This window comes from Quercus robur, chromosome 11 (assembly GCF_932294415.1).
Source record: "Quercus robur chromosome 11, dhQueRobu3.1, whole genome shotgun sequence".
Taxonomy (NCBI): domain Eukaryota; kingdom Viridiplantae; phylum Streptophyta; class Magnoliopsida; order Fagales; family Fagaceae; genus Quercus; species Quercus robur.
In genome coordinates this window covers 49730056-49753711 of record NC_065544.1, presented here as the reverse complement: position 1 = coordinate 49753711, position 23656 = coordinate 49730056, and the positions used below count along the sequence as shown (strand labels likewise).

At 35.9% G+C, this 23656-nt stretch overlaps 2 protein-coding genes and 1 pseudogene across 2 annotated transcripts; all 3 read right to left on the bottom strand.

Moving 5' to 3' along the window:
* Positions 1-9218: 9218 nt before the first annotated feature.
* On the bottom strand, positions 9219-10437 carry LOC126705166 (uncharacterized). The gene is made up of 4 exons (XM_050404097.1): positions 10126-10437; positions 9960-10032; positions 9873-9891; positions 9219-9432 (listed from the first exon to the last, which is right to left on the bottom strand). Exons 1-4 carry the CDS (start codon positions 10435-10437, stop codon positions 9219-9221), a joined length of 618 nt encoding a protein of 205 aa, XP_050260054.1.
* Positions 10438-11912: 1475 nt separating this feature from the next.
* On the bottom strand, positions 11913-14233 carry LOC126705165 (L-type lectin-domain containing receptor kinase IX.1-like; annotated as a pseudogene).
* A 6277-nt stretch (positions 14234-20510) lies between these two features.
* LOC126705164 (uncharacterized) lies at positions 20511-21728 on the bottom strand. Its single transcript, XM_050404095.1, has 2 exons — positions 21060-21728; positions 20511-21017 (listed from the first exon to the last, which is right to left on the bottom strand). The coding sequence occupies exons 1-2, from the start codon at positions 21726-21728 to the stop codon at positions 20511-20513; spliced, it is 1176 nt and encodes a 391-aa protein (XP_050260052.1).
* Positions 21729-23656: the final 1928 nt, after the last annotated feature.

The window sequence follows — 23656 nt, the reverse complement described above, 5'->3', positions numbered from 1 at the left end:
AACATGTGACTTCAAGACTAAGACATAGTAATCAAACGCTATAAATATCTTTCCCACACAACATGCACTACAAGGCTTCAACTAGTAAAATGCAATAAATAAACTCATCAAAGCTAAACAAGGTACAAAAGACATATTATGTGAAAATAAATTGACCAACCTTGTTCACAAAAACCAAGAAGAATAATACAAAACAAAATGTGCTTCCTTTTCCTTATTTTATTTTATTTTTTTTTTAAAAAAAAAAAAAAAAAAAAAAAAAAAAAAAAAAAACACCTAAAATGAAATGCATGAATGTTATGCTATGCAAATCCTAGAAACAATAAAACAAAACAAAACCAAAGAACAATGGTCACAAAGAGTAGAGCAATGAAGCACAAGGACCATGCCAGAAAGACTCAGTTAGGTCGAGTCTTTTGCATCCAAAACCTTTTAGATACACCACGAGCATTGGAGTTCTTATTCACATAAGAATGATTACCAACTCCAAGATTGGAATAAAGGTTTAAAGCCTTTACCAAATCACCAATAAGTACCATAGGATTAAGTGCTTGAGGCATAGGTACTTTTGGTTTATTTGCTCTCTTAACAGCTTGCAGCTTGTAGCAGTTTGGACGGATGCGTCCAGACTTTCCACAAAAGTGACAAACCCATGCAGGCTTATCATGTGTCTTGTCCTTAGATAGGTTAGGTTTCTTAGACTTAGACTCTTTCAGATCAATCCTAATCTTCCTAGATGATGAACCTTCTAAGGGTTTAACAACCTCACTCACAGGGGGTTTGACAGTTTCACTCACTATCTCACTCACTGAAGGTTCAGAAGAAGAAGATGAAGGAACAAACTTTGTGGAATGGGAGCGGACACAGAGATGCTATCAACATAACCTAATCCAGTTTTGTCAGAAGAAGACTTTTGAACACTCAGCATTTGATCAAGTTTAGAACTAGCAGATCTAGCAACAGATAAATCAAGTTCCAAAGATTTAACTTTATCAAGTAAAAGCATATTTTCAGTTTTCACATTGTTCAAAAGATCATTAGCATCAAACAGTTTAACAAGCAAAATTTTCTTTTCAAACTCAAGAGATTCAATTTTCTTCAGGCCAAGTTCAACATTCATAGCATCTTTTGCAGCAACTTTGCAAAGTTTATTATAGGCCTCTTGAAAATCTGTATCTTCAGAGAGTTCCCCATCAGAAGGGTTCTCTTCAACAGATATGCTCTCATCAACTACAGCAGTAGCGGTGAAAGTAATAAAGTTTCCATCCTCATCACAATCAGACTCATTATCAAAAACTTTACCATCACTAAGGGTTACAGCTATAGCCTTACCCTTAGACTTCAAATAGGTTGGACATTCAGATTTCATGTGTCCATACCCTTGACATCCAAAACACTGAGAGTCCAAGGAATTATTGGAAGATTGACCTACTCTTTCTCTAGGTTTATCATTGTTGTTAACCTTAGTGGGATCATGCTTCCTAAAATTTCTAGGTTCAGCAGTGTTTATGCCTCTTGCCTTTCTATTACTATTCCTGAGAAAGTTTCTAAAGTTCTTGGCAAGGTAGGCAATCTCTATAGCAGAGAGTTCATCATCAAATCCACCACCTTCAACATCATCAACTAACTTAAGAGCCATTGATTTGGATTTGGTAGTTTTGGGTAGATCCAACTCATAGGATTGAAGAGATCCTACAAGTTCAACAACAGGGATGGAGTCCACATCCTTGCTTTCAATAATGGTAGTCACCTTGGATCTAAAGTTTTCAGTCAAAGATCTAAGAATCTTCCTAACAATTTTAGGTTGATCATAGATTTCACCCAAGTTAAAAGCAGAATTAACAATATCATTCAATTTAGCATAGAATTCATCAAAAGATTCATCATCAGACATCCTAATGCTTTCAAATTTAGAAGTCAATTGCTGCAATTTATTTATTTTAACAGCCTTTGTGCCTTCATGCACAGTCTGGAGGATATTCCAAGTAGTATAAGCGATCTCAACATTAGAGATTCTCTTAAATTCTTCCATAGAAACAGCGTTAAAGATCGCATTCATAGCCTTGCTATTAAACGAAGCTGCTTCTTTTTGAGAAGTTTCCCACTCATTAGCAAGAGTAGTGGGCTTCTCTCATCCGTATTCAACTGAATTCCACACCCTCTCATCAATGGATTTCAGGAATGTTTTCATCCTTACTTTCCAGTAAGCATAATTATTCCCATCAAAGTGAGGAGGAATAACTAGAGAGTGTTCGTGTTCCATGACAATAGGGGTCAAGGATCAGCTCAGTGATCAAAGGATCAACAACAAAAGAGCTACCTGTTCTGATACCACTTGATAGTTTTTAGACTCCTTAAACAATTGATTAAACCTAGGTAATTAGCCAAGTTGTTACTTAGTCCAATTAAACAAGTATAGGTTATCACAATATAAAAGATCAAATCATGCAAAACAGCGAAAAATAAATAACACAATATATGATCACCTAGGAAATCAAATCGGTAAAAACCTGGGGAGGATTTGACCTAACTATCCTCAAAGTAAACTTGAATCCACTATTTTGAAAGAATCGAAGTTCATACAATAAGACTTACAAGCCCCTACGCTTGACTTCTTATTGCTACCAACCAGTAGAACTTACTGACACGACCACGTGCAAGCTCCGAATCCACGGACTCCTTCTTTCTTGGATTCACCACCAGCTACAAGCACACCCGCTTGTGTTTTCTTTAAACTTCAATGGCAGCAACTGAATTGATCATCAAGGTGTAAATAAATATTCTCCTTGAAAATCCTAAGTTTGTGTAAAGGAAAACTTTTCTAGATCTCACAAGAGATTTACACAAACCGCAAATATGAGCCACACTAAAACGTGGCTAGGGTTTGCTTTTTATACTTAGGACAAATAAGAAACCCTAAAAAGGTTTTAAACAACTAGGGCTGAGTTGGACGTATCTGCAGAAAAACATTCTGCCCGAGCTTCGATCGATCGAGCCTGTCTTTCGATCGATCGAGCCAGGCCGAAAGGAAAAATCCTTTCCTGCTTTAACTCGATTCCAACTTTACATTGACGCACAACTTTGAGCTAGTTTTAAACACTTCTAAACACATTGTTTTGATCATGGTTTGCCAACAATACAAATTAGAATTCTAAATACATAAAATCCTAAACATTAGAACCTAACAATATATATATATATATATTTATAATATTTATATATATATATATATATATTTTGTGTTAAGTTATTCGTTAGTTGGTCTCATAATACAATCCCCAACCATGTTTATTAAACCATATTTTATATATTTTATAGTATATAACTTAACACAACCACTTAAATATCTTAGTAGTTTGGCATGAGATATCAAGAGTCTTTCCTCCCTTAGGTTGATGGGATGGGCTAGAGGGCACATATGGGTAAAAAATTCAGCCCATGTCCTTATCTACCTGGCTAGTAGGCTATGCAAGGGTCTCAACAATAACAAGTTACCAATTAACCGGGAGGTCTACTCTCAACAATGATTCAAGTTTCTGATTTCGGCCTTTTTACCATTATACCACAATTACCATATTCTCTTTTTACATCCTCTCTTGCCTTGAGGATGATCCAGATATCCGGCCTATTAATATTTTTGCGCTAGGAGAAGAAGAATAAGAAGAAATTAAAGAAGAAGCAGAAGAGGAAGATATTGTACCTCATTGCCGCTGGAGTGAAGCATATAGAAATGCCGAATTAAAATAGGACCAAGGCATAGAACTAGTCATTCTTTAAATAAATAAAAGAAGAAAAAGATGATGATGATGAAGAAGCTAGTTGATACCCCCACCTTCTAAAATAATTTATTGGAAGTTTTAAATATGGACTTGTTATACTCTTTGTTCCAACCATGGCTGACCTAAGACGTTTAATGCGTCTACACTTGCTCCTTGTTAGATTTTTTTTAATAAAAAATTTATAACTTGATAATTAGGAGAGCGGGAGTTTAACATTTTTTGTTGAAAGTACAAGAAGGTGCTATTTAAACTACAAAGCTCTTAAGTAATGTTTAGGGTGAAACAACTAAAACTAGTGAAATTGAAATGGGGTTGGTCGAGAGAAGAAACCGGTGTGCATGAAGAGGCCGGATGGATTGGAATTGATTGAGCTTGAAGTTGTAAACAACAATGATCGGAACTTTAATTTTGAAGTTGTAAACAACCACTATAGGAACTTTGAAGCGAGTTTCGGCAGATTGTAATTTGAATTAGAGTTTGCTAAAATAATTGGAAGTTTCCCGAGGGCAAACCCGGTCAATAATCAGTATTTGCAAGCTAAAACAGTAAGCCTCAATATCCACGAATATAATATAATTAAAATAAACCTTAATATTCACGAAGAAAATGAAATAAACCTTAATAGTGGTTAAGACTTGGAGCATTTTATTTGTGTCACTCTCAATTGCTTATTCTGCTAAATTAAAATTGAGGGAAAAAAAAAAAGTGCCGAAGATGAGGTTCATCACCGCCATTTGGCATAAATGGATGGATAAATGCCAAATTGAATTAGGGCCATGGTGCTTTTATCATTCTTTACCGAAAAAGTTTACCTCCGACTTTGGAGTAATTTTCTCAAGTGCATTATGTGATGATTTATAAGAATATTTATATTAGTGGATTTCAGTTAGCTTAACTGGTAAAGTCTCTGATAGTTGTATAAGAGATCTAGAGTTCAATCCTAGCCTATACCAAAAACTGATACATGTTGAGATTTAATAAACCTTGGCACCTCTTGATCTATACTACTTGATATCTCCACTTGATATCTATAGGTTTATTGAGATTCAATAAACCTCGACACCTCTCGATCTATACCTCTCAATCTATCCTACTTGATATCTATAGATTTATTGAGATTTAATAAACCTCGACACCTCTGGATCTATCGAGTCTCGAGTATTTTGAATTATAAGATAAGTTTTCGGCCCATAATGACAAGGCTTTCTAGGGTTTTGTGTATTGAGATACACGCCTAATAGGAGTTGTTGAGACTTTTTGTGCACTTTAGGGTTTTGTGCCAAGTTGCTTCTAGATCTTCAAGCGTGGATTGAAGAACTCTAACAAACTATAACAATCAACAAGTTGCAATGGAGTTAGTCACATACGGGGGTTCATGCAAAGGAAAAGTCTTCTACAAGAATAAGTCCACTTGGGTGTTGGAGTTGATACTAGTATAGACAATCAAACCACCAAATTAAACTAGATTTGTACATGAATTGACCGAGTATATGCACACTGTAGTTCAAGTCAGACCTTGTTAATATGAGATAGATTAATTTTCCAACCATTCTTCTATAGATAGATGGATCTTTAAGTAGCTTCCCCTCATTGTTAAATAGTTTGCAATTTTGTAACTTTTGTTTTATTTAAAACTCTTAGATCCTAATAAAACATCATCTGCAAGTAATTCACTAACATATCTCTTTAGAAAACCTAGAAATTTCTAATCTCATAAAATATTTCAAGGAGTCTATGTTCTTAAGTTTGAATTGATCTTGAAAAAAAATATTTAGAACTTTATTATTTGAGAAAATACAACAAACACCTTAAGAATATTTTGGACAAAACATAATTTAAAATTACAAAAAGAAAAAACTAAAATGAGCAATTGTTTTGCTTCACTAATACCAAATAGGAGAGATTGGTTTTCCCACCTTTCCATTCTCCATTTCACACACATATTATTTGAAATTACAACAAACTTCCTGAGAATATTTCAGACAAAATATAATTTAAAATTACAAAAAGAAAAAACTAAAATGAGCAATTGTTTTGCTTCACTAATACCAAATAGGAGAGATTGGTTTTCCCACCTTTCCATTCTCCATTTCATATGCATATCTTCCACCAGTTTTTGCTTCATGAAATTTTAGACTATTTCTACTCCTAACAAATTCATAAAAAAAATTTATTAATCTTTGGTTTCCATTCTCCATTCTCCATTCGATTGTTTGTATCATGTAAAGTAACACAAAATTTTCATCCACACTCACAAAAGATGTTAGAATCTACTCAATGTTTAAATTGTATTTCCTAGCACAAGGTGCGTATGAACTTTATTCGCCCCTTCTTTCTTTAATTATTCTTAGTATTCATTTGGAATTACTTGTTAAGAGATTCATTTTGGTAAGTTTTTAATAAATTATAATTTCGAAAAAAATGAAATTTTAAAAAGTAGTAATTAACTAAATATATTAGAAAAAATAAGCTAGGCAATAAGTCATAACAAATGGACACGTAGAAAAATAAAATTATGCATGAATAATGCCAAATTGAAAGTTCATAAGTTCAAAACATAGGAATCAAATGGTGAGAAATACATATTTTACATTCTAAAGGGGTAATATTAAGAGATTCCATTGTTTTTAGTACATAAATTCCTATAATAATGAGCAATACCTTACCTTGAGTTAGACATGGCAAAACGGGCGGGTCGGGATCGGGATTGGGTCAATTAGGTTGTGGGTCAAATGGGTTGCGGGTAAAAAATGGGTCATTTTAAGTGGGTTAAAAACTGGTTTGGGTAAATCGGGTTACGGGTTGGGTCGGGTTGACTCGTATTTTTCACATGAATTTTTTTATATAAAGAAAACAACATTTATTTGTCATTTAGAAAGTCATGCAACAAATTACTTGATGTAAAATGCATTACTTTGAATTTATCACTTATATCAAGAATGAACTACACTTATTAATACTTATTCAATAATTTTAAAATTATACAAATCCTAACATTACTATCTAAAACAAAATAACACAAAGATAAGTAAAACAAATACACAAGTTTTTTTTCTACACAATATCAACATCTCAAAATATAAAACAAAATTACAAATAACTTATTGGATAATTCATTTGACAAAGAATAAAAACATATAAGAAATTTACAATCTTGAAAATTAATTTTATAATCTATTGTCAATTGTAGTTGATACTCTATTTCAATTTGAGATATACATTAAAGTTTGATTGTTTACTTATTTATACATTGTCTCTTTTATGAATTTCATATCATTGTTAAACAACACACACTCTAGGAAATATCATAATTTATTTTGAAAAGCCGTTTACTTTGGACATAAATCGTCAAAAAAAATAGGTTTAAGCATTCATAATTTATGTTAATTTGATACTTTGGCTTCACTATTTTCACACTTGTAAATGTTTCTCACACGTCTACAATTTTAAATCTATATTTTTAATTGTATTGTAACCAGATTATCTTGGCATATATTTTGCTATTTGATATCTAAAAATCTTTACTCATTACATAATATTCAACTATTCATCTTTCAATTAATTTGCATGCAGTTATGTAAATGTCTCAATTGTTTCCTTTTTTTTTTTTTTTTTTTTGATACATTATAAAAATTCAACTCTAATTTAATCTAAATGTATATGTATGTGAAACTCCCTCTTGGAGACTTGAACCTCAGCCCTTGCCCCCCACATCCCACAAGCACTTATACTTGTGGAGTGACCACTGCATCAAGGGTGCACGATGGTGTCTCAATTGTTTCCTTAAAACTCATAACAAATAATTAAACCAATATTGTTTTAATTTTATTATTTTTTTACTAAAAAAAAAGTTTTAAAAAATGGTTCGGGTTTGGGTTAGGTTGGGTTGACCTGCGAAAAACATGGATCAGGTCATGGGTCAACCCGTTTTTGCTTCAGGTCAAAAATATTGAGTTTGGGTCAGGTATTTTTCGGATCGGGTCAGGTTAGAAAATTCTTACCCGTTTTGCCATGTCTACCTTGAGTGCAATTTAAATTATTTGTATACATAATTGGAATTGGATTGGCAATGGGCTGGCTTGACCCGTTTTGACTTGACCCATGGGTTTGATAGTCTGTTAATGTATTGGGCCGAGTCAAATTGTAGAGAAAAACTCCCGCTCATGGCTCAACCCATTAGGATATAGTGAGCTAGGTAATTACGTTAGGCCTAAAGGGTTACCCGTGAACGTTTAATGAGCCTTCATTGGGCTCTTAATGGGCTTTTAGTGGGCTTGTCACAAAAACAAATTGCCAAACTGAATTATTAAAATATACTTTAAAAAACTGATATTTATTAATTGGAATAAATAAGTACATTGAATATTCATCATTCATTATTCATGTTAGGGTGAGAATAATTGCATCACTATAAAATGTGTACATCCCAACTAGGTTGACACCTACACACATTTCTATCATTTTCAATTTTAAAATCATTTGTAAATATCAAACAATCTTTTAAAATCATTTTCCCTTTTGCTTGTGTGTGTGCGTGTTAAAATACTTTGTATTCTAAAAAAAATAGTTATATCATTAATCAAATATTTAAAATTTAAGTTTTTGTAATCTAAAATTATACATAAAAAATACGTTCGTAAATTAAATAGAAAATAAAATTTGATTGGCACAAAATTTTACATATGTGTTAAGAACTGTTAATTTCAAAATATGTAGTCATGTTAATTTTTTTAAGTGAGAGTTGTAGTTTTAGATTATAACTAAGTTTGTAGCCAGACCTTATCGTCTCTCTTATGTAATATATAGCTCATTAAATTAAAGTGTATTTAATGTAGGACAAAATTTAGCTACAAAATTGTAATAATTAGGCGAAACTACGATATTGATCCCTTAAGTTTACCATGTGTACGCAATCGATCCCTCAAGTTTGAAACATGCGCAATGGGTCCCTCAAGTTTGAAAAAAAAGCAATATAAATCATTTTACTAACTACTATTAACGGTGTTACCTTTGTGACTAACAGACAATGACTTGGCATTTTATTTTAATGATGTGGCATATTTTAATTAAAAAATTACAAATTAAAATTACAGAAATAGGTCCCAGAATCTTTTTTTTTTTTTTTTTTGAGTAAACTGGGATTTTATTAAATGTAAACAAAAACACACTTTAAAAAGTCTTACAACACCACAAACTTCACAGCCCAACCGAGCTAATAAAGATAAACACACTAACAAGACATATATTAACACAATAACTACATAGAACTGCAACAAAATATAGAAATAGAGTAAACTAAAATAGGTAAACATTTGTAGACACTCCACAGGATGAAACAAAACCCATGGAATCCCAGTAGAGGCATATCAACAAAAAAGCACGGCATGTATCTTTTTTTTTTTTTTTTTTTTTTTGGGTAATCAGGAAATTGCATTAAGACTAGAAATTTACAAGAGTTATAGGATAACGCCTGTTTAAATACAACTCAGAATTGTCAAATTCTAACAGAGGTTTCACATCCTCTGGAGGACTAGAATGAAGACTAAAGGAAGAGGATTGATTAGCACCCATCCTTGCTAGCATGTCTGCACTCCTATTAGCTTCTCTATAGCAATGCTCAAACTGAATCCTGGGGATTTGGGAAGCCAACTTCCTGCCAATCAAATTTTAAATAGAAAATAAAGTTTGGGATAACTGGGGATTTGGGATAGCAGGGCATGTATCATATAGCACTTCGCAGCATCTTTGCTTCTCTTTTGTTGTTTTTTTCTTTTATTTTCTTTAAATGTTTGATTTGGTTTGTGTTTTGTGGGTGAGGGTTAAACTCAAATGGGTTTTGTTTTCTAGGTTTGAGATTCTATTTTTATGAATTTTGTTTTGTTGGTGGGGTTAAATTCAACTGGGTTTTATTTTATTTGAAACAAGAAGACCACCAAAACAGCAAAACAGTAAACACCAAAAAAAAAAAAAAAAAAAAAAAAAAAAAAAAAAAAGAAGAAGAAGAAGAAGAAGAAGAACGGGGAAGTAGTACTAAGAAATAACGGCCAATATGGTACGAGATGTGTTAACAATAACGGCCATTTTATTTGGTACTTGCCATTAGCTCTTTCTCCTGCACAACATGTGTTAACAATTGCTAGGACACTTGAAAATAGTACTAAGAAATAACGGGGAAGTTACCTTCAAAAATGATTGACATTTGTTTATAAAGAGGAAAGCTCTTTCTTCGGAAAGGTCTTGCTTCACTTCGTACCTAGAATTTTGTCATAAAACTTCTTCAAATGCAACCCAAAATTTAAAGGAATTTTATGTACCAACAGCATTAAAAATCAAAACATCTACATACTGTAATATAGCTATCCCAAACTTTATCATCAGCCACAACCATTCTACATACTGTATTACTAAGCAAGGCTTTAACAATACCATAATCTTTCTTCATCACATTGTAGCGGTTTTTTATCTGGTTCTCTTCCAAATTCGTACCAAACTTCTTATTGAAATCATGTGTAACAGACCTAATTACATTTTTATATTCATTGTATGCAGTCCTCCCAAGATTGTGTTGCTCAATGAAAAGCTCAACCAAATAGGCATCACGTGATGGTGTCCACTCTGCCTTGGGTCGACCTAGGACTCCATCTAGTCCAGCAGACATCTTGCACTCTGCCTACTAACAAGAGTAAGAGACATAGTCAAGACGATAAGGATTCCACGAAAAATTAACATATTAATATCAAACCACAAAATCAAGCCGAACAACATCATATCTATGTTGAAACACTACATGTAGGTTTAATAAATCACATTTTCTTCAAAAGTTTATAAGAAAATGATCAAAAGCTTCTTCACATGCAGACCATGTGGGAAGCAGTCCTAGCAAAGGTGCATGTGAAGAAAGCATAACTTTTAAGCACACACAAAGCAGGGGAACATAGGTAAACATTTCAGGCTTAAACCGTGAGGAATTCGTGTTGTAGCTACAGCTTAAATTTCGGTTTTGTCATCCAATGGAACCAATAGCACCATTGGACATTGAAAATGTACAAGGAATAAAAAGTACACCTAAGCGATCAATAATAATCAACAAATTAAATGTAACAGATTGAGAAGAACACTAATAAACTCCCAACATTTATTCCACACTAATTTGATATACAACATTCTTACTTTTAATAAAAGTTCAATTAAAACAAGTTTAACTGCTAACAACCAAAACAATGCGGATGGATAAGCAGCAAAGAGTGGTTTAAACTATGTGGAATAGGTATTGTAGCAAAGCTTGAAAATGGATTTTGTTTGTCATCCCTTAGAATCAGTAGCACCATTGGATGTTGAAAGAAAAGATGTAGTTTCATTCACTGCTGGAGTACAACATGATGGCTCAGAGCTATCTAACTGGAGAATTGGCAATGAAACTTCAAAATTGAGCACTTGAATTGCTTCCCTTATTGAAGGCCTACGATTGCGTTTGGAGTGAGCACACCAAAGCCCCACAATCAACAAGCACTTCATTTTTTGTTCATCAAACCATCCACCCAGCCTTTTGTCAATTGCATTATGAACCTCTCCTTTTTGGTAGAGCACCTTAGCCCAGTCCAACATGACTATTTGATCTTCTGTGGCCTTGTGGTCGACTGGTTTTCTTCCACAAGCTAATTCCAATGCAACAATTCCAAAATTATAGACATCTGATTCTTTACTTGCCCTACGGGTTGTGAAACATCCTGGATCCATTTAGCCCTTGGTACCTGCCAAATCAGTAATTTGTGACGCCTTATCATGGTCCACAAGCCTAGCTAATCCAAAGTCCCCAAGTTTGGCATTGAAATTTGAATCAAGCATAATATTGCTTGATTTTATATCTCTATGCAACACACACCGTTCCCATCCTTCATGCAAGTAAAGCTAGGCTGAGGCCAAGTCTTATACAATTTTGTACCTCACTTCCCATATCAATAAGGCACCTTTTCTAAAGAGATGTGAATCTAAGCTTCCATTGGGCATGAAATCATAAACGAGTAATAGTTGTCCTCTACTTCTTTCGTGACACCATCCAATGAGTTACACCAGATTCTTGTGTCTTAATTGATTGATGATTTATACTTCGGATACATACTCTTTTATCCCTTGTCAAGACCCTTTTGATACCCTCTTAATAGCAACAATGGAGTCTAAGTCCATTAAAAATCCCCTATAAACCCCACCAAATCCTCCTTGCCCTAACTTTTCTTTATCGTTGAAATTATTTGTTGCATAAGCCAATTCATTGTATGAAAACCTCCTAGGTCCTGTTCCCTTTTTAAATTCTTCATCAAGGGCATGATCATCTTCTTTGTGCCTCCTATTCTTCTTCCACAAGGCAAACAGAATTATGGCCAACCCACCAACCAAAATAAATCCACCAACACTGTACTCCACAGCTAACCTGGTTGTGTTCCATTTCTTAGAGGAGAGGGCTGGATTGGGACCTTTTGGGCTAAAAATGTAATTATCAAATTCCAAACTTGAATTAAAATCCTAAGAATAAATAGTATGTGCTGCACAGCTTGCTTCACCTGTTGCGGCTGAGAATCCAAAGGTAACCCATTCGGGTAGGAAATTTCTCAAATCAACAATATGAGAAAGTGTTTGCATTATAGTAACATTATTTCTAAAACCCATGAAGACAACACTCAAATTATGTGAACAAGAATTGTAACTAATCCAAGCTTCATTTTTTTCCCTCCCATAATATTACACAACCATGACACATTAGCTTCAGATTTCATGGAGTTAATATCAATACCTACATGTTCCTCTATTGGATCAAATTCGTAATCGCTCCAGATATCGAACTCCACTGCAACAAAAGGATTATTCGCTGAGTTTAATGCCTCATCTTGGGCAGTAAGACCCAAAAAACGACCATTGTTACCCACCGTAGGAATCTTGGAATCGTTGGGTGAGAGGAAGAAGGCCAGCCCTTCAGCGTAGTTAGTTTGATTCTGCGAATCAATGACAAAGGAAAAATGGTTAGTGAAATCTGTGAGCTTTCCGGAGGTGTTGTCCCAAAGGTGCATGGGTTTGAAATAAGTGGCTCGACCCACCTAGTGTTTTGTGGGTATGTCGTTGGTGAGTTGGATGACTTGGCTTTCAGGGAAAGCTCTCTCATATGATATGTAAATGGCGTTAGTAGAGTGAAGAAATTGGTGATCATAAAGAGAGAAAAGAGGATGAAAAGCTGTGGAAATAGGAAATGTTTGATAGTGAGCTTGTAAACAATCATGATTGAAACTTTGGTATTGTGATTGAGTTTTGCAGTTGTGTACTACTATAAATCTACGTAACTTAAATAAGTATGTCTACTAAAAGAGCAAAAGTCAGTCAACGTTCCTAAGCCCAGTATATGTTTTCTTGTAGTGTCTGTGAACAGTATCTATGAAAAATTGAAAATTAGAAAAAGACAAGCCAAAAATCGAAAGAAGAAGACAAGCAGAAATGCTATAAACTTCCACGACCAGGACATTGTTATATGTCCAAATTAACAAGTGATTGTTGCAGCCTGCTACGTAAAAAAAAAAAAAAAAAAAAAAAAAAAAAAAAAAAAAAAAAAACTATCAATCAGGTGGTAACTAATTAACTTTTTTTATTTTTTATTTATTTTTATTTATAAGAAGCATGAAATATTCATTCAACTTGAAAAGAGTTACAACAGAGAAAGCATACAAACACTGGGAGAAAATCACAAACAATTACACACCACTCTCCTCAATGAACCCGAGAGCCCAGCAATATTTCTGAGTTTGCATATTAACATTTTTGGGGTCTCTTTTCTTGGGCTCTAGTGGTGGGCTCATTAAAAGGAGAGATATTACTTGTGGTTTTCGGGTTGGGAAGTCCTTGGGCCAAAGAAGAAAACATTTGAAGGCCCAAAACCGATTTTTGGCCTCAGAGGACCATTGGGAAACACGTGAGTGCTCAACAGAGGAGGGTGCTGGGCTCAAGGAGCAAACCACTGCTAGCACAGTTGAACAGCTGCCTTTCTCCGTACCTAGGCTCACCGGACTAACAACCACCGAAATCTGAAAACCGGTATCTTCCTCTCTTTTTTCTTCCTCCGACCCATTTCGGCAAGCAGCACAATGTTTCTCAAAAACCCCCTTCCTCCAATCGGACAAATCTTGAGACCCAGACCGAAGAAACCCACCAAAACCCAAAACACCACAAATAAAGCAAAAGGAAGGAAGCCATTCCATTTGAAGACTAGATTTGAAATAAAACTGGAAGATCTTTATTCCTTTATCTACATACCTTAGATCCAAACCCATCTTCCAAGCAGATCTTGGAGTGGACCTGAAAGCTCGCACGCACTCCTCTAGGATGTCCGATCTCATGGCTGAAATGGAGCTTTCATCATCCTCAAACGTGGTGAGATGAAAATGCAGAAGTTCTCTAGTGGTAACTTGATCCATGTTGCTGAGGGGACCTTGAAGGCTACAGAGACTTAGAAAATACCCAAACAGGGAGAGGGAGAGAGGGCTTGTACCAAGGCAAGAGAACCAAAACCTCCTACTGAGGCAGAGAGAAAGAGTAACAGAAACCAAATATGTGGCCAATAATTAAGCTTTTCATTTAATTAACTAGCACCCTGAAACGATCCGAACTTGATCATTGACTTTTTCTATAATTGGAAGAAGAATAAAAAAAAATTAAAGAAGAAGCAGAAGAGGAAGATATTGTACCTCATTGTCGCCAGAGTAAAGCATAGAGAAATGCTAAATTAAAATAGGACCAAGGCATAGAACTAGTTATTCCTTAAAATAAAAAGGAAGAAGAAGATGATGATTATTAGGGACATATTTTATGTAATTGGCTAATATTTTGACAAAACGCACTTTACTTGTAATTGGATAGATCTAGGATGAGTTTAGTACTTCAAGAAACAAGTGTTCAAGTTAAATATTGAAGTCATGTAAATCTGACTAAGAAACAAGTGAAGAAAGTGCTGTTCTTTAGAGCTCGATAGAAGTCTCGACAGAAGCATTTCTATCGAAAATTAAAGTTGAAGCTTGACAAATTCTCGACACAAGGTATATTTGTCGAGAATTACAAAATCATACTTTTCAAATCTAATTACATGCATATTCTTATGTATTTGTGTAGAGTTTCTTTTCTCACTACCTTAGACATATATAAGGATTTTTTTAAGGGCCGTCATAAGATGATGTACAAAATAATACATGCAGAAAGTGCCCTAGTTCATTATTCTCTCTGAAGAAGTTACTTTGTCTTTACGCCAAGGGTTTTGTGACCAAGAAACTTCCTGATCTTCATTGTTGATGAACTAAAGAACTTTTCAACCAACAATCTTCTTCAAGTTGTTGAGTTAGTCACGTACTGGAATCTGTGCATCATTATTTAGTCACATACTGGGATTCGTGCATTAAACAGAAACGAAAGTTCAATTAGTGTATAAAACACTATGAACGTTTAGACTCCCAATTTACAAATTACCAATTCAAGCTTAATGTCAAACAATTAATGTGGGAATATGAACATAAGCTTAAAACAGAATTCATAAATAATCTAAACCAAATAAAATCACATCCACAGCACAGAAATTAAATGGAAAAGATTAAGGGAAGAGAGATGCAAATACAAGGACAACACACGATATCTTATCGAAGAGGAAACTGAAGCCCTCGGCGTAAAACCTCTCCGCCACCCTCCAAGCGGTAAATAATCCACTAAAGAATGTAGTTGGGATATATGAACAGCAGAAGACCCTCCAAGCCTAATCTACCCAATGTATCTAAACCCTCCAATCTCCTACTCCAACGAGGTTCCGCCGGACCTATTTCTTCTTTAGCTTACCGGATTCTGCTACTTGACCATAGCATCTACCAATATGAAATTGGTCCCTTAACTGCTTCCTAAAGCACTAAACAACCTTCTCACAAAAATGGGTATGGTGAGAAAAGGTTTTGGTAATGTACCTCTCAAGGATTTAACAATGGAGAGGAAAAGAGTAGAGGAATTTGAAGAGTCTCTATGTGAAGATTGTGGATGAATCAATCTTGTTTTTCTCTAAGGTTTCTCTCACAAAATTCTTTCTAGAAGCTCTCTACATTTCGTGGGTATAAGGGTCTATATATAGTAGGGTGAGAAGGAATGTGAAAAGTAAGTTTTTCCCAAACAGGGTGTTCTGGCGGCTTGGCCTCACGACTGGGCTAAGTCGCAAGTTCAAGCCGCGAGTTAATGGCTTGGCCAGCCTGGGACTTTTGTCCTATAGTACAACAGCTGGCATGACTCTTCAGCTCTCCTGCATGCTCCACACGTGTGCCAACTTTGGTGGCTTGCCAGTCGCGAGTCACCCGCGAGTCTAGCCGCGAGTCTCTACATCCTTGCACAATCTTGAGCATTTCTTCACACTCTCTCACACATTACTCTTACAAGATTCCCACCTAAATACAGGGTTACTAATTGCTAAAATACAAGCAAATTTGGCACGGAAGAAATCCAACAAGATGGTTGATAAAATTCAACCTTACAATCTCCCCCTTTGGCTATTCCGTGACAAAACCCTGAAAACAAACTCTAGACTTAAAATGTGAGTAGGGAACAGTTGAACAAAACTCACTCACACCTAACTCTAGAATCTGACAAAGCTCTTGAATCATATGAACAAGAATCTCCTGAAACATAACAACACAGTATTATCATTGTATGCAGAAAACTTGTAAATGCATATGAGACAAGCATAATGCGAACAAGCAAAATGAAGTGAGAAATAAACAATGGCTTGACCAAACAGGCAATCACTATAAAATAGTGACCACAATGCTCATTCACACTTGGAATGAACATCCGGACATACAAGCCAATAAGCTTGATGCAAATCACTTGCATGCCCAACACTCAACCAATGCACAACACAAAAAGTATATGCATCTAGGAACAAAATCCTACAAGGGCACAAGAGTGAGAATACTTAAAGAAAAATGCATAACATTTATCTAGAAGTATTAGGCAACAAAACATAAAGGCTGCATAGCATGGAAACAAACCCTAAATGCTTACAAAAGCAACATGGCACAAACTACAAAATGCTAAATATAAACGTAAATATTAACAAACCAGAGTAACATAAGTGTTTTCAAAGTAAAACATATCCATGAGTTTTAAACCAAAACAATATCCCAAGAAACACAGCCAAACAAACCAAAAGTTTATAAAGACAATAGAAGACTATAAGTAAATAACTGATAAACTAGGCTAGCCAAAGTTAGGCAATATGTCCAAAGGTATGTGTGAGTGTCTATGACAGCTTTCTCCTCTTGAGCACACAACTCCCCCTCTTACTATGCACACTTCCCTTTGTGTTGCTCTCCCCCTTACTATAAGCTCTCCCCCTTTTTGGCACGAATAGTTAAAGGTTGTCCTCTAGCTTTTGTTGAATAGCATCTAGTTGATTTTCTATGGTCGTGAGGCGTAATTGAACTTGATTTTTGGTGGAGTAGATGAGCCTTTCAATTCCGGCAATGCACATATGAAGATTTTCAAACAAAGGACCCAACCTATCAGTTTAAGGACTAGACTGTTCAGGCTGATTACTAGTCAGCTGTAACTCAAGGGTAATGGGAGAGATAGTCGCGGTATGCACAGGTGTATCTGACCCATGAGCAGATATTGTAGCTGGAGATATGTGTTCACTCTTTGGTGTTTTAGAGGAATGACTTTTGCTAGCTTGGAGAGTTACCATGGATATTGGTCGAGGACTGTTTATCATTTTTCCATCTGATGGGGGATTGACACCTTCAAGAAGTATGATCTTCAAGATAAGACTGCAAAACGGAATACATGCTCATGTTGCTGATCGAGTTGCAGTCTTCCTAATGGTCTAGAAGATATGGGCACAGATATCAATCGGGGCTCCTGTAATAAGATCACATAGGAATTGAGCTCGTCCAAGATTGATGAAAGCAGTGTTGGATAACGGGTAGAGATTGGAGAACATGATCAGTTTCAGTGTGGTCAACTCAGGAGCAAATTTTGTAGTGTTTATAGATGTGCTTTTACTGGATACTTCATGATCAGGCCCAAGAACTTGTAGAATGTCTTGAACTTTAGGAGTTCAATCATCATAAGGGGTGAGGTCCACATTCTCAGGTCTAATGATGCGAAGGACCTTGGCTATGTAGATCGGATTGATGGAAAACTCTTTTCCTCGTACCTAGCATTTTAACTCAACTCCAATGTATCTGGCATTTGAGAAGAATTCCCTAATCAACTCTTCCATCGGCTCTTCGAAATTCCCAAACAAATTGGCCCAATCTTTAGCTTCAAAAATTCTAAGGATAAAAGTTGTCCCCAAAGTGTCAAACTTTACCACTCGTTCCATTATGGGAGTTGCATCTTCAAAAATGCTTGAGTGAGTCTGTGAATCGAGAGGAATTTTGAACCTCTCACGGTTTGAATCTTTAGACAACTAAGATGAAAGACAAGTTCGTTTAGCAACAGGGGATGATGAAACATCAATTACAATCTCTTTTCCTTTGGAAGATCGGCGAGACATCTGCAAAAGACCAGACATACAGCAAGGATCCAAGTACACAGACACAAGACACGTACATCAACTTGATTAGATTCAAGATAGTAAAAAAATGAGACTCATTGAAATTCAGGCCGAGATATCACTTAAACATAGTGCATGAACCCAGTCAGCAGTATGTGAGAATAAGCAACACTGAAGCAATGTGTACTAAAACATGTAACAGATGTTCAACAGTGATGAATAATTAGTCACAGTTCAGTTCACTGTAAACTATGGTTAATCACAAAATCACAAATATCTGTCATTGTGACATTCTACCATGAAAATGATATGCACAGAGCAACACAGTCTAGAAAACTAGTGAAGCAAGTATCAAATCATTGGAATCAACAAAACCCCTTTTATTTAACCCAATAGAGTAAATCCATTTCACACATGAAAAACAAATGACACAAAAATCAAACACCAACACAGAAATCAAGAAAGCACATGCTATAAACATGAAATGCTATAAGAAAATAAAAACCCATACCTTTTTCCTTGAAGATTTGAGGTTGAATGATGTAAAAATGGAGGCTCTTCGAGAGATACACGGTGAGTTTGAGAGAGGTTTGAAATGGGGAAGACAATGAACAGTCATAAAAATTCAAGGGAAAAACTGAAATGTTTTAAAAACTGCCCAATTTGCGTAAAACACACAATTTTCGTAATTGTATCAAGTCGCGTGCAAGTCGCTAGGACTAGCCGCCAGAACACTCAAAAGAAAACTTTTGAAAAATATTCTAAGTGTTTTTCACAACTGGAAGTTCCACTCGCAAGAGAGTCGCGAAATGAGCCGCGAAAATCTATGTGTACCCCTCGCGATTGGACCTTCCACTCGCGAACAAGTCGCCAACCTAAGCCGCGAAAAGCATGAAATTCCAAATTTTTGAAAAATATTCTAAGTCTTTTTTGCGACTGATGCATTTACCTGCCAATGAGTAGCCAGTGAGTCGTAAAAAATCTCTGTGATGGACTCGCGACTGGGGCATGCAACTGGTTCTACCCGCGACTTAGTCACCAGAACAAGGCAACACAATTTTTGAAATTTTGACAATATTTTGTAAACACAAAGTACTTTCCAAAAACAACTAAAACACTCAAAAATCGTTTTGTGAATGATCAACAAAGATTGAGCATGTGAAAACACATTTAATTAAGTACAATCACACGAATGAATATGGCATTCATTAAACATAGACATGTGTGTTGTGTGTGAATATCAAAAATGAGATAGTCCTTAGTCTAATGTGAAGCTTCAATGATTAATTCAATCAAGGTATACATAACTAGCACTAGATAATGTGACCCATCTCAATTATAGAAATATGCATATATGATCTCCCACAAAAACTTGAGTACAAAATCTTTGAAACTTTTCATTTGGCGCCATATTTAACATATCATTTGATCTTTTTGAAACAACACATCTCATTGTGAGATTAATGCCTGAAATTTTGAATATTTCACTTTGCTTAGTTAGCCTTTGGCTTTTTGGGCATCATACAATTTTAACTTTTGGTCGCTTTCCCTTTTTCCTAGTCAAATACTAGTATGTGCGACAGGCTTTTGCAGTTTAATGTCTCTTTTCATTTGGAGATTTACATTTGGTGAGCTCTTTTTAGCAAAAACAATAAAAAAAGAGTGGGAAGATATATAGACACAAGTATATGCATGTATTAAGATCAACAAAACCATTCATTAATCATTCATGTCAAGATTGAAGATTTATTCACAACAGTCACATAGATTTCAAGATTTCTCCCACAATGATATAAGTGCATAGGGAACAAGCTATGCTCGTAGATGCATAAAGCCATTTGCACAAATGTACAAGAGAAAACATATTTTGAGACAAAACACAATAATGTCAATCAAACTTTTTGGATTTTCTACTTTTTATGTGGTTTTTGGATTTTTGACACACAAGAAGGAAAAGATTTATATAAAACAACAATGTAAAAACATTTTAAGTGAATGAAAGCAAAAACAAACAATTTTCAATTCACAAAATAAACAAACCAACAGTCACACAACATACGAAGTATTAATGCATGGACATGTTGTAATGCTTATGCATGAGTACCCTTCATCACCCACACGTCACGTGCATTTGGGGTGATATCCTTATAGGATTGGGTACGAGAGTTTGGACTTTAAAACCTTCTAGTGGAGCTTTCCAAGCAGTTGGAGAATGCACCAGTCATCTTCATCACGTCCATCATTCCGGGATTACCATTTCGATCTCTTGATGGCTCAACAGCCCAAGTCCTCTTGTCATTTCTTGGCCTTCTTGACCTTTGATCACTAGCATTCCTCAATGCCTTCAGCTTATGACAATTGGGTCGGGTGTGCCCTTGAGGTCCGCAGTGATTACACACATGGTTCGTTCTAGGACCTTTTTGCGATCGTTTTGCTTTGGCTTCAAACTTGACCACAGATTGATTATGGGGCTTGTTCAACATCCGTTGGTCAGTTACATTCTTCTTTTTCTCAACAGTAGAGACAACTACAATTGGCTCTTTGGCCTTCACAAACTTCACTTCTTTAGAGATGTTCACATCTGAACTACTTTCTCGTGTGTATCTTAATCCAGTTTTGTCAGAGAAGGTCTTCTGAGAGGAAAGGACATCATCAAGCTTCTTTGTGGAGACTCGCTCTACCTTGACATTTGCTTGAACCACCTCAAGCTCAAGGAATTTCACCTTAGTGTAAGCTTCGGTTAGTTCGCCATTTAGCGTCTCTATCTCACACTTGGCCTCCTTATATCTCACTAGGAGACTTCTGTAGTCCTCCTCAGTTTTCTTCATCTTTTTCACAGCTACCTTGGCCACCTTTGCATATTCCCCTAACTTTTCAAGTAGAGAATTGTAGTTTTCTCTAAGACCAACTGTATCTTCATCTTCTTCAGCATCTGATTCTTCTACAATTCCCATGAATTCCTTATCACTATGCTCCCCAAACTCTTCTACAAGCACATTCAAGTCCATCGAAGACTCAACACGAGCAATAGTCATGAATTCTGAGAAATTCCCTTCTTCATCACAGCTATCCTTAGAATTAGAGGTGAAGGAATCTGAGTCACTAAGAGTGGTGGCATACACCTTGCCCTTCGATCTCAAGTAATTAGGACATTCCTTTTTCAAATGGCCATGTCCATTACATTCAAAACAAGTGATTCCTTGAGTAGATTGGGACTCCTTCCCTTCTCTCTTTTTGAAGTCCTTCTCCTCCTTCCCTGAATTCATGAATTTTCCTTTATCACCAAATTTCTCGCTATTCTTGAACTTTAGAAATTTACGGAAATTCTTTGCAAGGTAGGCAATATCCTTTTTGACTACATCCTCTTCCAATGAACCATGAGCTTCTACCATTTCATTTATAGTCTTAAGAGTAAGTGATTTGCTCTTTCTTTGATTTGGTAATGAAAGCTCATACGTTTGGAGAGAACCAATTAGCTCTTGGACTTTGATTTCATCAAGGTCTTTGCTCTCCTCAATTGCAATCACCTTTGCACGTAAGCTCTCCGGCAATGAACGAAGAATTTTTCTTACAACTTTAGAGTCCTCTATTTTCTCTCCCAAGTTAAACTTGCCGATGACCACTTCATTTAGCTTACTATAGAAAGAGTCAAAAGACTCATCCTCACTCATCCTGAGCTCCTCAAACCGGGTAGTCAGCGTCTGTAACTTTGTGTCTTTAACTTTCTTTGTACATTCATAAGTGGTCTCCAAAATCTGCCATGCTTCCTTGGCAACGGTAATATGAGAAATCCGATGGAATTCATTTGGGGATACACCACAAAAAATTACATTAAGTGCTTTGCTATTAGCATTAGACACCGTGAGGGCTACCTTATCCCAAGTGGATTTGGTTGCCTCAGGCTTTGTCCAACCTATTTCAACAGCATCCCAAACAGCCTCATCTATAGAACACAAAACTGCTCTCATCTTCATCTTCCAAAAGGCATAGTTGCTACCATCAAATATGGTGGAGCATTTAAAGATTGAGACTGGTCTATCTCAATTTGGGGTCAAGGATCACACTAAGGTAATGAAACCAATATAAGTGAACCCGCTCTGATACCAATTGAAAGTTCAATTAGTGTATAAAACACTATGAATGTTTAGACCCCCAATTTACAAATTACCAATGTGCGGAATATGAACATAAGTTTAAAACATAATTGATAAATAATCTAAATCAAATAAAATTACATCCAAAGCAGAAATTAAATGGAAAAGATTAAGGGAAGAGAGATTCAAACACAAGGACAACACGCGATGTGTTATCGAAGAGGAAACCGAAGCCCTCGGCATAAACCTCTTCGCCACCCTCCAAGCAGTAAATAATCCACTAAAGAATGTAGTTGGGATGCATGAACAGCAGAAGACCCTCCAAGCCTAATCTACCCAATGTACCTAAGCCCTCCAAGCTCCTACTCTAACGAGGTTCCGCCAAACCTATTTCTTCTTTAGCTTACCGGATTCCGCTACTTAACCATAGCATCTACCAATATGAAATTGGTCTCTTCTTAATTGCTTCCCAAAGCACCAAACAGCCTTCTCATAAAAAAGGGTATGGTAAGAAAAGGTTTTGGTAATGTACCTCTCAAGGATTTAACAATGGAGAGCAAAAGAGTAGAGGAATTTGAAGAGTCTCTATGTAAAGATTGTGGATGAATCAATTTTGTTTTTCTCTAGGGTTTCTCTTACAAAATTCTCTCTAGAAGCTCTCTACATTTTGTGGGTATAAGGGTCTATATATAGTAGGGTGAGAAGGAATGTGAAAAGTCAATTTTTCCCAAACAGGGTGTTCTAGCGGCTTGGCCTCGCGACTAGGTTGAGTTGCGAGTTCAACCCGCGAGTTAACGACTTGGCCAGCCTGGGACTTTTGTCCTGTAGTGTAACAGCTGGCATGACTCTTCAGCTCCCCTGCATGCTCCACACGTGTGCCAACTTAAGCGGCTTGCCACTTACGAGTCACCTGCGAGTCTAGCTGCGAGTCTCTGCATCCTTGCACAATCTTGAGTATTTTTTCACACTCTCTCACACATTACCCTTACAAGATTCCCACCTAAATATAGGGTTACTAATTGCTAAAATACAAGTAAATTTGGCACGGAATAAAGCCAATAAGATGGTTGATACGATTCAACCTTACAGGAAAGATTGCCATTACAATATAGGTCCAATTGGGTATTGGGGTAAAGGTTCAATTGTAGGTTGGTATTTCAGGATAGGCCAAAGGGTTTGGTAAGATTCCTTATACTTGTAACCACTTGTGATTGATAATAGTGGAT

What these genes read in the sequence shown, in the direction of transcription:
- LOC126705164 (XM_050404095.1), bottom strand. Translation starts at nt 21,728, where the DNA reads ATGGTAGAAGCTCATGGTTCATTGGAAGAGGATGTAGTCAAAAAGGAT. An exon ending in TAACCGAAGCTTACACTAAG is followed by an intron (nt 21,018 to 21,059) that starts GTGAAATTCCTT and finishes GCAAATGTCAAG; the next exon opens with GTAGAGCGAGTCTCCACAAA.
- LOC126705166 (XM_050404097.1), bottom strand. Translation starts at nt 10,437, where the DNA reads ATGTCTGCTGGACTAGATGGAGTCCTAGGTCGACCCAAGGCAGAGTGG. An exon ending in TTTGGGATAGCTATATTACA is followed by an intron (nt 10,033 to 10,125) that starts GTATGTAGATGT and finishes ACAAAATTCTAG; the next exon opens with GTACGAAGTGAAGCAAGACC.